Below are 13,341 nucleotides of genomic sequence, written 5' to 3'. Positions count from 1 at the left end.
TCGCTATTCTTGTATCGTCGCTGTTGGTACGTGAGATTTCAATTGGAAGAAGTTCAACCAATGATCGTCAACTTTCGTTAAGCCGCCGATTCGAGGATAGTCTTCCTGAAAGATTTTCAAAACTTAATTGAATTAAATTGTTGTTTATTGGAATAATTATGTATAATATGCATACATTCGTAGATTTATATCTTAGTAACATCGTCATGTGTTCGGTGAACGACTCGGAGAATCTATGATTCCATGCGAAACGAAACTTCTATGAGTCGAGAGAAAGTATTTAGTTGCTTAGCTACTTAGTTGCTGGCTTGCTTGCTTGCTTGCTTACTTGCTTAGTTATTTACTTATTTACTCGTTCTTGTAATTACACGTAGAGACCGACGATAAGACTGTTCCCTTAATTGGTATCGCACAATCAATGCTTCTCTCAAAACTTTCTTCTTTCATCAAGTCGTTCCTCGTGCCTTCGGGGTACATAGTTTTAGATTGGATTATCAAAGAGAAAGTAGATCGATTTGTTGATTCTTTTTCATTTTATTTAATTTAATCTTACGAGTTTGATCTTAGCTTCTTGTTTTATTTATATTCGATGTGAGAAATATTTCTATGGGAGTTTGAAAAATTTATGTTCAGGATATATGCTTTTACATTATCGTTTATATCTCTCTCGCGTTATTTACATTTATGTAGAATTTAATTTGAACATTGTAATTAAGATAGGCAATTGTTGGATTTACAGGTGAAGTAATACGCGTAGAAAGGAATATTTGCCGTTCCTACGGAGTGGCAAAAGGAACAAAAAGGGACGAAGAAAGGTGGGCGACGTATCGAGGGTGGTTTTGGATGATAGAAGGTGCGGGGGTGGCTAAAGAGGCCCCGCCGCAGCGTACGGGTCCCGATGCCGGTCCCCGTATCGCAAACCCTCACGCTAACCTCCACCCTAGTACCCAAGGAGGAGTCAAACATGCCCTTCATAGACGACGAATTACTTTGGTGCCCTGACAATGATGGAAAGATGGTCGATTTAACTCAATGCCTTCAGGTAAAATTATTTTATTCATTTTCTAATTGATTCTAGTTAATAATACCATCATTTTTATTTATTTGTTTATTTAATTTCTTCGTTCGGAAAACCAAATGTCTTAAATATCGATATTAAAGTGAATGTATTTGTTAAATATAATTAATTGTTTTGAATTTTCCTACGTAAAATATTTGAAATTAAATATAGTTGATAAATCAGCCACAGAGAGCAGCACCTAACAAATAGTATTTTGTTATTAGGAGAGTAGTACTGGTCAGTCGGTTGAGTTTTCCGCAATGGAGTTGAGCGCGCTTGTTGGAACACCTGCTGCACCTAATGTACCAGCGGAAGAAGGCGAAGGTATGTCCAATGTAAATGGGGAAGAACCCTTCGATACCTTAGACACTTTTCTTCGAGAACTTCAAGCGGATTTGGCCGAGGCCAGTCAACCAAGTTCTACCACGACACCTCTTACGAATTCCTGCAGGCGGCAAAGGTACAACATCGCAGCAGCGAATCCTTTATTAGCGGGTAAGTAAATACATTAAAATTTTCGTTTAGGATATATTTTACAAATCATTTTGTACGACGATTGTAATATGACTTGTCTTTTTGTCGTTTAGAAAAATTGGCCGCACCATCGTCCCAAGCATCTCCAACCACAATCCCGTATGCAACGAGGGCGGAGATTAAGACGGAAAATATTCAACACGAGACGAGCAAAGGTAGGAAGAAATCTAATTAATTTCATCCTTTTAGATTTTTCTTTAAATAATCGATCTTTTACAGTTGCGCTTATCTCCATTTAAGATGTCATATAATTTCGATATTTTCGCGCCAATATTACAAACGCCATCTAATGTCGGTATTCTATCGTCGGTAATACAGTAACGTCGGTAAAACAATAACGTCGGTAAAACAGTACAGTCGGTAACAACAGCGCCGTCGGTAAAGATTGTATGTTCTTATGGTAATATCGACGAATGATAAAACAGATTTACCATGGGGAAAAACACTGTCGATAATCAACTGTAATTAATTAGTTACCTACTGACGTGTCACGAAACAGGTAGAAATGAAGTAATCGCGTTTGAAGAGCGTTGTGTTAACGCAATGTACTCTGTAATACTCACTCGTAGGCACACTCTTACACACACAAACGAAGATGTAGAATTCAAGACTCGTCGACCCTCCGCGTTCCGAAAGGGAAACCGGCCAAGGCCCCGTGAATCGCGAGCAGACATCCGCGTTAGCAATAATTGCGACTCGTCGTCATTCGTGTTGTAAAAAAAGAAGCGCTTGTGAGAGTAGTACGCGGGCGCGCGCGCGCGCGCACGCAAGCAAGCAAGCTTACGCATTTATTCCTCACATGGGCGCAATACGAGAACACGGTCGAACGTGTGCTGGCCTAATTCTTCTAATTTACAGCCGTGTCGTAACGTCGTACGTTTCGTACACACACACATACACACACACATACATTCACTCGGAAACATATATAAAATTTTGCGACTATTTCGTTTTGTACGAATACAGTGGGCCTTAAAAGGCTAAACTATGCTATATTTATTTATTCGATGATATTATATTGGAATTCTTGCGAAATCTCGATTGAGATCGAGAATTTTCTTCATCTTTTTCTCGGGAATATATTTCGTTTTGTTTTTAATTTTGCTTTTTTTTTTTTTTTTATTAACTTTTCTATATCCCCTATTAGCAGATTTTAATCGGCTTATTTTCGTCCATTTGATTCTCATTCTAATTAGCCTCGAATCGTTACTCGCGCGATTACTCGACGGTTGGTCTGAAGTAAAAATAATTGGCCGTCGTTAGAAGACGAATAATCGCGGAATAGGAGCTCATCATTGTTCTTTTCACATTTTTAGAAAGCGGTTGGAAAGTGAGAAACATACTTTCTAACGAAACTCTATCGAGGAATATCGTTACAGACGTAAAGGCGCCCGTTAGCTTCTTGCCTGCCTAAGCATCATCCTTGCTGCACGTGAACGCGTTTTCGGGATATACACTTAGATAGATTATCCTAAACGCTCGTTTATCTCTTTTTCTTTTATTATTTCTCGGTCTGATTATAAAAAAAAAAAAAAAAAAATAGAAAAAAAGAATCTCATTGCGAAACGAGTATTTAGAATCTTATTTCGAGATTTTCAATTATTTTTCTTAATTATAATCTAAACGTATCTCGCATCAATATCATATTTTTATAAACTTTATTCGAATTAATTAAAAAGAGATGGAAGAAAAAAATGAATATCCAAATACTGATATCAATAATACGATAATACATTTATCTGTGTGTATATCGTACAAAAAAAAAAGCAATTCTCTAATAGTTTTTCAAAGTGAAATAATTCAAACAACGGATATAACTTTCCTTCGATACATATTTCTTTCGAACAAAAATTCGAAATACGATTTTTAGCATAGATACGATAGTTTACAATAATCGACGAGTTTCGTATGTGTGTCTGTGCATGCGTGCGTGCGTGCGTGCGTGCATGTGCGCTCGTTAGATTAAACAAAGTATCGAAAAGATTTATCGTAATATATCATTCTTAAAGCACATAACAAATATATACATATATATATATATATATTAATTTATCGATGATTAATCGACGAGATATTACGAACAATTTCTGTTCTTATTTTTTCTTAAACACACTTGGCATGCTGCCGTATCATCACTTTCCCCGAATGCATTTCACGCGTGTCGGACGAGAAATGGTGTTCATTTTCCCCATCTCTCTCTCTCTCTCTCTATATTTCATTAATTTCATTCTTTATTTTTCAAACGTTCGCGTGCATAAAATAAAAACATAAACGAATTCGTTTCTCACGTACTACTTTACTTATGTATATATATACATATATATTCTTACAACCGCATTCCAACGTATGACGTTATATATCCTCCTCGAGTATGGAAGAAAACGATAGGATGACGTAGAAACGAGAAGAAGAAGAAGAAGAAGAAGAAAAAAAGAAGAAAAAAGGTGGCGTGGTAAGGGGAGGGGGTGGGGGTGGGGGAAGAAGAAGGGAAAAGGAGCTACATAAATATTGGAAAAATTCTTACGAAAATAACGTTTATAGACATAAGTGTACAAGTGCATCGCTCCCCCCTCCCCCCTTCACCCCATTCTACCACTCTTCTTCCCCTTATTCCTCCCTTTTTTTTTTTACGTTGCACCGTTGGACCCAGCTGTCCGTTGCTGCTGCTGCTGCTGCTGCTGCTGCTGCTGCTGCTGCTGCTGCACTTGTCGTTACCCTCGTTCCCTTGACCCTCCCCAAACACATAAATTCTCCTACTCCCTTTTAACCCTCCTTTTCTCTCTCCAACTCTTCCCCCTCTTTCGTGTTAGGGGCCCACGGAAATAGATCCGAGACCCCGGCACAGTGCACATTATCGTTTTATTTCTCTCTCTCTCTCTCTTTCTTTCTGTTACTGTCTTTGTTTCTTTGTATCCTTATACTCATTTTTATTCTATATAGGATTTTGTATTTGAGTATTTTTCGTTTTCGTTTACTATTATCAATAGTATTGGTCCTAAAAGATAAAACGACGAAATTGTGTTTATTAAAATCCTTTTTTTCTCATTCTTTTACCTATGGCTTGTGAAAAGTTAATTTTTCGTATTTATTTGTTTCCTTTTGAAAATTATCTATTTTCTTTTTCCTTTACTTTTCGTGTTTCTCAAATGATCATAGCGATGATTATGTAAAAAGACAGATCGATAAGTCATAGGAATAATTCGTAAAGAATTTCATGGAAAACGTAATTCCTTTTCATAAATACGTAATTACCGGGCACACGCGTACCTGCATAACGCCATATTTCTTTCCTTCTTATTCGTAGAATAATATCTTCTTCTTCTCGTGTTTCCACGCAAACGCAACGTGTTTTCATGAACGTCCGAGCAACCGATGGGAAAAGTTTTTTACGACAAAAATCCAGATATTTTGTGGAAAAGAAATAAATAAAAAAAGAAACAAATGTATAGACGTATAGTCATGGTGATGATGGTGGTGGTGGTATGTGCAAGTAGTCACGTGGGTTATTTGGCGGGATAGTTTAACAAAATGCCCGAAGAAAAGGAATAAAGTTCTTACGTGGAATCACACGTAAACGGCAATCAGTCAGTTTAAGTTTTGCTGCCAAAGGGGATCCTATGTGTTGTATTTGTTAGGTTAGTTGTTGTTGGGTAATCGGCTTCCTCGTATTGCTACATATATACTTCTATATATATTTATGTGTATGTGTGTGTGTGTGTGTATGTATTTGTTACAAGCCTTTAGAACGCTCCTTGTCTTTCTCTATAGATCTATCTTTCTTTCTCTTTATTTCAACCGCTTGAAAGTGAATTCAAGATGGCTACTTGCTTTAAAGCTGCTAGAGTCTTATGTAGAAATGAAAGATAGAAAAAGATAGAGAATATATCTTACATGATATGCGTGACCATACACACATAATGTATATGTTATATGTGTGTATGTATGTATATATAATGTATGTGTTTATGTACATTTAAATATATGCATGTTTAATATACGTGTGGTATATTGTTGGTTTGTGTGTAAGTACAATATATATATATATATTGTTACTTATATATATATAAGTAATACTTAGGCTAGTGAACAGCAAGCGATAGTGCTAATACGTAACGAGAGTGTTGACATTTTCTACAATCGGGTCAGGGCCCCCTGTTGAACGTAGAGGTATTACCTACAACCCTCCCTAAGGCGAATGCTCGGCGCACGCGGATGTAAACACCGTTTCCGTTCGATTACATTGCCAGAAAGAAATTTATATATTTATCTATCTATCTATCTATCTTTATATTTCTATCTTTCTTTTTATTATTTTATTTTTTTCCCCTTCTATTTACATATATATATATATATATATATATTTTTAATTTTATACTTATCATATTTTAATTACTTTTTATTCGTGTGTTTCTATGCGTAGATATTTTAACATTTGATAATAAAAGTTGGTAATAAAAGTCAAGCTTTCTTTTTTTTTTTTTTTTCTTTTATTCGTTGCTTAGTATTTAATTTATTTAATTTGTAAGTTTGGTGTTTTTTTTTATGAAATTATTGTTAAGATCGTTAGACAGATTCTTTTTTTTTTCTCTATATCTTATTATTTGTATTTTATTTGCGAAGGAAATAGGGAATGAGAAATTGAGAAATGCTCGTATGGGTTCGTTAGCATTTAATTCGTTGAATTAATTATAACTTTATTTTGCTTTTTCTTTTTTTTTCGATTGTAAGCTAAGTTATGTTAATGTACGAAATGATTTACGAAACGAAAGTCCCCATTGGTTGATCGAGTTTGGAGGAATGTTTTGAAACCTTTTCAGAGAGTTATGAAATAAATAATCGTCGATTTCATTAATAGTTTGACTCGCGATAACGTTTAGTTTCAAAGTAATCAACTATTTCTTTTCTTTTTTTCTTTTTTTAATTACAATTAGAATTTCGAAGAATTATTTTATACGCGTAATATTTGAATGAAATCTTTCGTATAATAAAAATTTTCAAACGAAGTATCATCGATAGGAGGAAAATAAATTACGCGATAGCGAATAATAGTTAACTAATTAAAATATGAAAATAATAAAATATAAAAAGGAAAGAAAAGAAAAGGAAAGAACAAAAATAAGGAAAAACCGATAGGAGGAGAACGTCTCTCGACGAATTTTCCAAATTAAGAACAATAATGAACAAATTAGGCACCTACCTAATTTGAGGAAAATTAATAATTCAATTAGCTAAGAAATTCTTCTGGGATTCCAGACAATTGATTTTCCTATTATTCAAAAATCATTAGAATTTCTTCGAAGGTTCGTTCGTTCGTTCCTTCGTTCGTTCGTTCGTTCGTTCGTTCCTTCGTTCGTTCCTTCGTTTCTACCATACGTCGCCTATCTTTCCTTCTACGAAAAAGAGACTGAGAGAGACATAGTTAGAAAAAGAAGAAGTCATTAAAATTTTCTTCGTGTGTTAAAAAAAAAAAAAAAAAAGAAAATATCCAAACGAGAATTTTGACGCGTTAAGTCAGGTGCTGGCTGGCTTCCTCGCCCTGTCTGTCATCCAATAGTAAAAGGGGTTGACAAAAAAATGTCCAACTCTGTGTCATAGAAAAAGATAGAAAAAACGGGGGGGTGGGGGGGAGTAAAAAAAAGAGAAAAAACGAGGAAGAGAGGAAGAGAGAAAGAAAAACGAACGGCACCCTTCGAAGTTGTCGTCCCCTCTTACTGTGTTCCCCTTCCCTTCCCCCGATTTAGGAGGGGTCCAACGTTAAAGCAGTTAAATCGTATTAACTTGAACACGTGCAGACGTTCGAGCATGCTCGTCGGTTCAACGTGTCCCCCCTCCCCTCCCCCTTCCCCCTATTTCCCCATTTTCCCCTCTCTTCCCCCTCCCCCACGCACGTTCTATCTTTTTCTTCTTTTTTTCTATTTCTCTCTCTCTCTCTCTCTTTTTCTTTCGGTTTTTAGAAGCAATATACATGCACAGGCCCCAGGACATTTTGTTTACACTGAAGGCTTCCTCGGTAGTCCCTTTTCGGCTGCAACCAAAAGCCCTCGCGTTACTACACTATCTACCTACCCCCTTCCGGCAAGGGGTCGTTTCCAGACGTTTACTGCATTTCTTAGAAACAGATTATATACCGATTTAAAACGTTTAACTCTTTTTTAATATACACATAGACATACATACATACACACGTATATACGGATAGATATTTTCTGTTGTTTTTATTTGTTTTATAATATATATTTTATTTTGTATTTCTTTTGATTGACGTTCAATTAGATGATATTTTATAATTAATATCGAGTTATAGTAGTTTTATTATTTATATATATATATATATATATATAATTTTGATTATAACATTATTATATTAATTTATTATTATATTTTAAAAACTTTGAACTATATATATATATAAAACATTATGTATTAAGAATTATTTATATATATAATGTTGATTATAACATTATTATATTAATTTATTATTATATTAAAAATTTTGAACTATATATATATATATATATATATATATATAAAACATTATGTATTAAGAAAATTATTTATTTATATATAATTTTGATTAAAACATTATTATATTAATTTATTATTATTTTAAAAACTTTATATATATATATATTATGTATTAAAAACATTCAATATATATATTGAATTTTATATATTATATTTTGAATATATTTGAATATTTTATATATTGAATTTATACAATGAATTTTCTATACTTCGAAGGTATTTCTTTCTTTATTTTGTTTTCTTTTCTTTTTTTTCTAGTTAAAAATAATCTAAACGTTTATTTTTCATTTTTTTTTTTTATTATTATTATTATTTTTTAAATTTAATAAACGTTACGTGTAGGTTGAGTCGATTTAATAATAATAATCAAAATGAAATTTCGAATAGTCTTATATAGAAATCACCTTTTATGTATATTAATTTATTTATTGGTATGTATTAAACGTTATTGTACATTTTTTGTATTTCATGAAATTATTATGCATATATATATTATCAATTTAGTAATTGATAAATAATTATAATTGACAAAAATGTTCAATGTTTGATAGAAATTTGTTTCATTTCGTTTCGTTTAATCATGCGAACAGTGACAGAAAAATGACGAAAGAAAAAATATGAAATCAATCGTAAATTAATTAACTAATGGGGGGGTAAAATCGATCGAGGATGTTAATAATGTATATTTTTCTTCTTCTTCTTCTTCTTCTTCTTATATTACGAATTGAAAAAATGAAACGAGTATAATGATCGTACAGAATGACAAATTAATTGGAATCACGAAGATCTGAGTAAGTATACTGTGCTCACTTATTACTTTTTTCTTTATTACGGATATCTTCAAGGTCGGAATGCATTGTGTCCGATAAAAAAAAAATCAAACCAGTAACACACAAACACGTACAAACATATACGTATATACGAGTATATTCGCATAGGTTGGGGGTCGCACTTCCTTTCCACCGTTTTATTTTTTGTTTGATTTTATTTGAAGGAAATAAAAAAAGGAATAAAAAATAAAACAGGAAAGAAAGAAAGAAACGCATTGTGCTGTTTGTCCAAGTGCAAAAGTATTAGTGTAGAAGTAAAGTAAGTAAAGTAAGTAAAGTAAGTACTGTATGTTCCGAGTTCACGCAAGGAGAGTGAGAAGGGGTGGGGGGTGGGGGTTAGTATAGGTGTAGTATAATTAAATCCGAAGGACGTGCCGGTCGGTAACTTAATTCCCACGAGTTTTGTCGTATGCGTGTAGACATTAATGTGTTCACATATATATACATATATGTGTCACTGTATGAATGTGTGTATGTGTGTGTGAGTGAGTTTGCCTCTCGTGACTTTTCTACCCGACGAACGTTTTCTTCGTAATGCGTTTCCGTGAGAAGATTTCCCTGGCGATGATGGTGTTGATGGTAGTAATGGTAGTAGTGGTAGTGGTAATTATTCGGTTAATATTTTTGCCATTGCTTTTGCTTTTTCATTAGTCGAAAATCGTTGGATGAATTATGACGAAAAGATTCAATCAAATTCTATACTTGTATTATATTATATTTTTTTTTTCTTTTTTTCCGAAAAGATGGGGGTGGCAGAGAATCGCAGCATTCGTTTTATTTGATTTTCTAACAAAAGTTATAAATATTGTTCGAATATAATCGATGAGAAATATCGTACTCTTGTGTGAGATCTCGTATAAATAATTATTCAATATTACTATGTTATTATAATATTATTTAAAAATTCGTTCGAACTATAATCTGGAATAAAAAAGGTGAGAAACATATTTCAATTTCTCGTAATAATCGTTTAAAATAATTTACTTAATTACTATTATTATATTATTAATACGAGATTACAATTATTTAGAAAAAAAAAAGAAAAAATGTCTTCAGTTAGAAAATAATTATTGGAAAATAATTACAATCGATGATGATAATTAAAAAAAAGATCTTAAATATATCATAATTAAAATTAGAATATAAATGAGAAGAAAAATAAAAACGATAAGTATTAAACAAATAGAAAGGATGAAAAGAAGAGAAGGGTGGGGAGGAAGGAAGGAAAACTTGAAAAGTCGACGACTACCGACTAGCGTAATCATTTATCCTTGGGCCCATCCATCCACTAATACAATCTCTGCGTATAAACAAAAACACACAGTTACACAATTACACGGATTCACACATCCGTGTGATTTCGCAAGACGAATCCAAGAGACTCACTCGCTAAGAGAGATCGGGAATTTCCTTATACACGCGAGTTACAAACTCACCTACGTATTTTATCTGCATTTATTATACACTTGTATATACATACATTTACGTATTACATTAAACACACGTACACATACACAGATACACATGTACTCGAGATCGTCCGTTCGAAATTGGGTTACGGTTACCAACGAACGACAACGCACTCACACACACGTAAATAAAACGTATACGCACACTACACTAATGCGTTTACACGCATACGCAATTACAAAGATTACTTTTTTATAGCTTTGCTAGAATTTTTTGTATATAGCGACACATACAAATTCGTATATTTGATCCATCGATCTGTGTCGCGTATCGATCCTTAAATCGATATTACTAAATGCACACAACAACACTTCCGTTCGTTCTTTCGTCATTATTATCGTGGTACCGTTCGGTATTCGATTACGATCGGAATTAATAATGCTTATTTATTTCTATTTATACGTATGAATGTGTGTATACGTCTGGTGTGTGTGTGAGTTGTGTGATTACACAACTATGGGGAAAAATTAACTGCTATTTATTCGTAATACGTGTATAACATCGGATAATTATTTAAATATTACATTTGTTCTTCTTATTCAATTGATCATTATTGTTATTTAATTATAATACGACAGATTTATTTATCCGAGAGATTGGTCAGCCAAGTGTTTGTCCTTTTTCTTTATCCATTTTTTTTACCAAATTTAATAATTATTCGATAAATTAAGTAACTCGTTTTTGCGTATTTTTTCTTTTTTTTTTAATTATTTTTTCCTTTTGTAATTTTATTTATTTCGAGGATCTTTCGTAAGAAAACGCGGTCGTAAAATTTAATATTGTATCTCCGTACGTTTCCATATATGCACATTTTTTTTTCCCCGTTGTTATTCACGTATGATGCACAACGTTTCGATCATTAAATCAAATATTTGATTGTACGCATGCATAATTCGTAATGTTTATGTATGCGTTGGGAAATCAATAAAAGAGGAAATAAAAAAATAGTTGACGATTGTTTAAATATTCGCTTTTTAACAATGAATGAATGAACGAATGAATGAATGAACGAACGAATGAATGAATGAATAACTTCGGGAAATACCTTTATTTTTTTTTTTATTTTTTTTTTTTGAAATTTTAACTTTGGCTTATGTTATAGGTATATACAGTCTGTTTGATTTTCATTCGATTAACTATTCGAAATCGTCGTAATAAAGTTAATTTGAAACTTTGTTAGAATTTCCCATGAGGTCATTCGGGATCAATAACGTTTTCAACATCATTCTTCTTTTACATTTCAAAAATATTCAACTGATCTACGTATTCTACCTGTTTGGTATTTTATTTTATTTCATTACGAATCTCTGATTTATAAACGTTTAGTTATATCTATCGCGCGTATTTTAATATATCAATAATTTTATATATATTTAATTTATTTATTTATTTATATATTGAAAATTTATATTTATATTTCGTATTTTTTTCATTATAATATATCGCATAAATTATGAAATTTGTTTTGACACAGATCTAATTTTATATTAGAAATCTTAATATAAGATTATTTAGTTTCAATTTATACGCTTATGATATATTATAATAATCCGTGTATTTGTTTAAACATTACATTCATTAAATACGATATTTGTATATAATTATGATCATTTGATATTCATATTAATATATTTAATTATTATTCTATTTATTTTGATAATATACGCGTTATATATTTATTACAATTAATATTTAATCTCATTGATCGTAATGTTATTTTTTTTTTCATTTATTTTCTACATTATTATTATTATTATTATTATTATTATTATTATTATTCACATAACGTGATACGTTATTAACATATAAATAAGTTAAACGAATACTCGGGTCAATCGTAATCATTTCTATTTGTAATAGGCGTGTTTCTATTTCGTCACAAAATCCTTTCGAAGTATAAAAGTCTCTTACCTATAGAAAACAAAAGTCACATGGTCAAACGAGATTTTCCGTAATGTGACGAAATGGTGTTTCTACGAAATTAGAAAAGGATTGATCGATCTATTAATTCTCATCAATCTCCAACACACACACACACACTTACACATATCCATACAAATATATTTATAATAAAATTCTCATCGTTTCGTTTTTTCGGAATATAATAATAAAAGTATTAAATACCTGCTACTTGATATTATGTATACACATAAATTAACCTGTTGGTATGTATGTGACAACAGTACACGTGCTAAAGTGGTTACATATGCATATGTGTATGTACATTAGTGGAGTGTAGCACGTTTGAACGATCTTGTGGTGGTAGAGAGGGAACAGGGGGTGGTGGTGGGTGGTGGTGGTGAGGTGGATCGAGGAAAGGAGGTGGGATACGTGTACGGTAACGCAACAGTTTAGAGTGAAGTGTTACGTCAGTGAAAGTGTTATGCCAATGTGGGCCGAGGCTAACCTGTGAGCCCTGTCTCCTCCGTGCGCGCGAGCACATGACTCACACACATACACACATACGCGTGCACAATTTTCTGCGACTGTCTATCTATCTTATATCTCGCGTACGTGAATTTTATACACTCGTGTGTATGTTCATACACGCATACACGTATATACTCACACGTACACTAACACGCACACACATACACGTACGGTTTTTATTCATATCTCTACTATGTATGCTTTATTTGTACGCGTACACGTACAATTCGTATACGTGCAATTATGTTTCTCCTTTATATGCGTGCGTTTAAATTGTTAATGTGTTAATACGTTTGTGTATGTATTAGTAATATAGGAAAGTGTTTCTTGTATTACTGTCGATAAACTCCTCTCGAATAATCCAGAAGGAATTAAAATAAGGAACACGTGCAGGAAGTTAACAGTAGTACTTACGTTATTTTCTAATGGAAATTCTTCAAACGATTCGGTGTATCCGATCATTGGTTATTCCCTGATTCCATAATAAATGAT

The 13,341-nt window shown here is 32.6% G+C and overlaps 1 protein-coding gene across 1 annotated transcript; it reads left to right on the top strand.

Annotated features, from left to right (window-relative positions):
- Positions 1-721: 721 nt before the first annotated feature.
- On the top strand, positions 722-2,273 carry LOC122515160. The gene is made up of 3 exons (XM_043632390.1): positions 722-1,042; positions 1,285-1,555; positions 1,648-2,273. Exons 1-3 carry the CDS (start codon positions 899-901, stop codon positions 1,767-1,769), a joined length of 537 nt encoding a protein of 178 aa, XP_043488325.1. The 5' UTR covers positions 722-898; the 3' UTR covers positions 1,770-2,273.
- The last annotated feature ends 11,068 nt before the right edge of the window (positions 2,274-13,341 follow it).

This window comes from Polistes fuscatus, unplaced genomic scaffold (assembly GCF_010416935.1).
Source record: "Polistes fuscatus isolate 324 unplaced genomic scaffold, CU_Pfus_HIC Scaffold17, whole genome shotgun sequence".
Lineage (NCBI taxonomy): Eukaryota > Metazoa > Arthropoda > Insecta > Hymenoptera > Vespidae > Polistes > Polistes fuscatus.
Note: the sequence above shows the minus strand (reverse complement) of the source record. Positions and strands in the feature narration are given on the sequence as shown.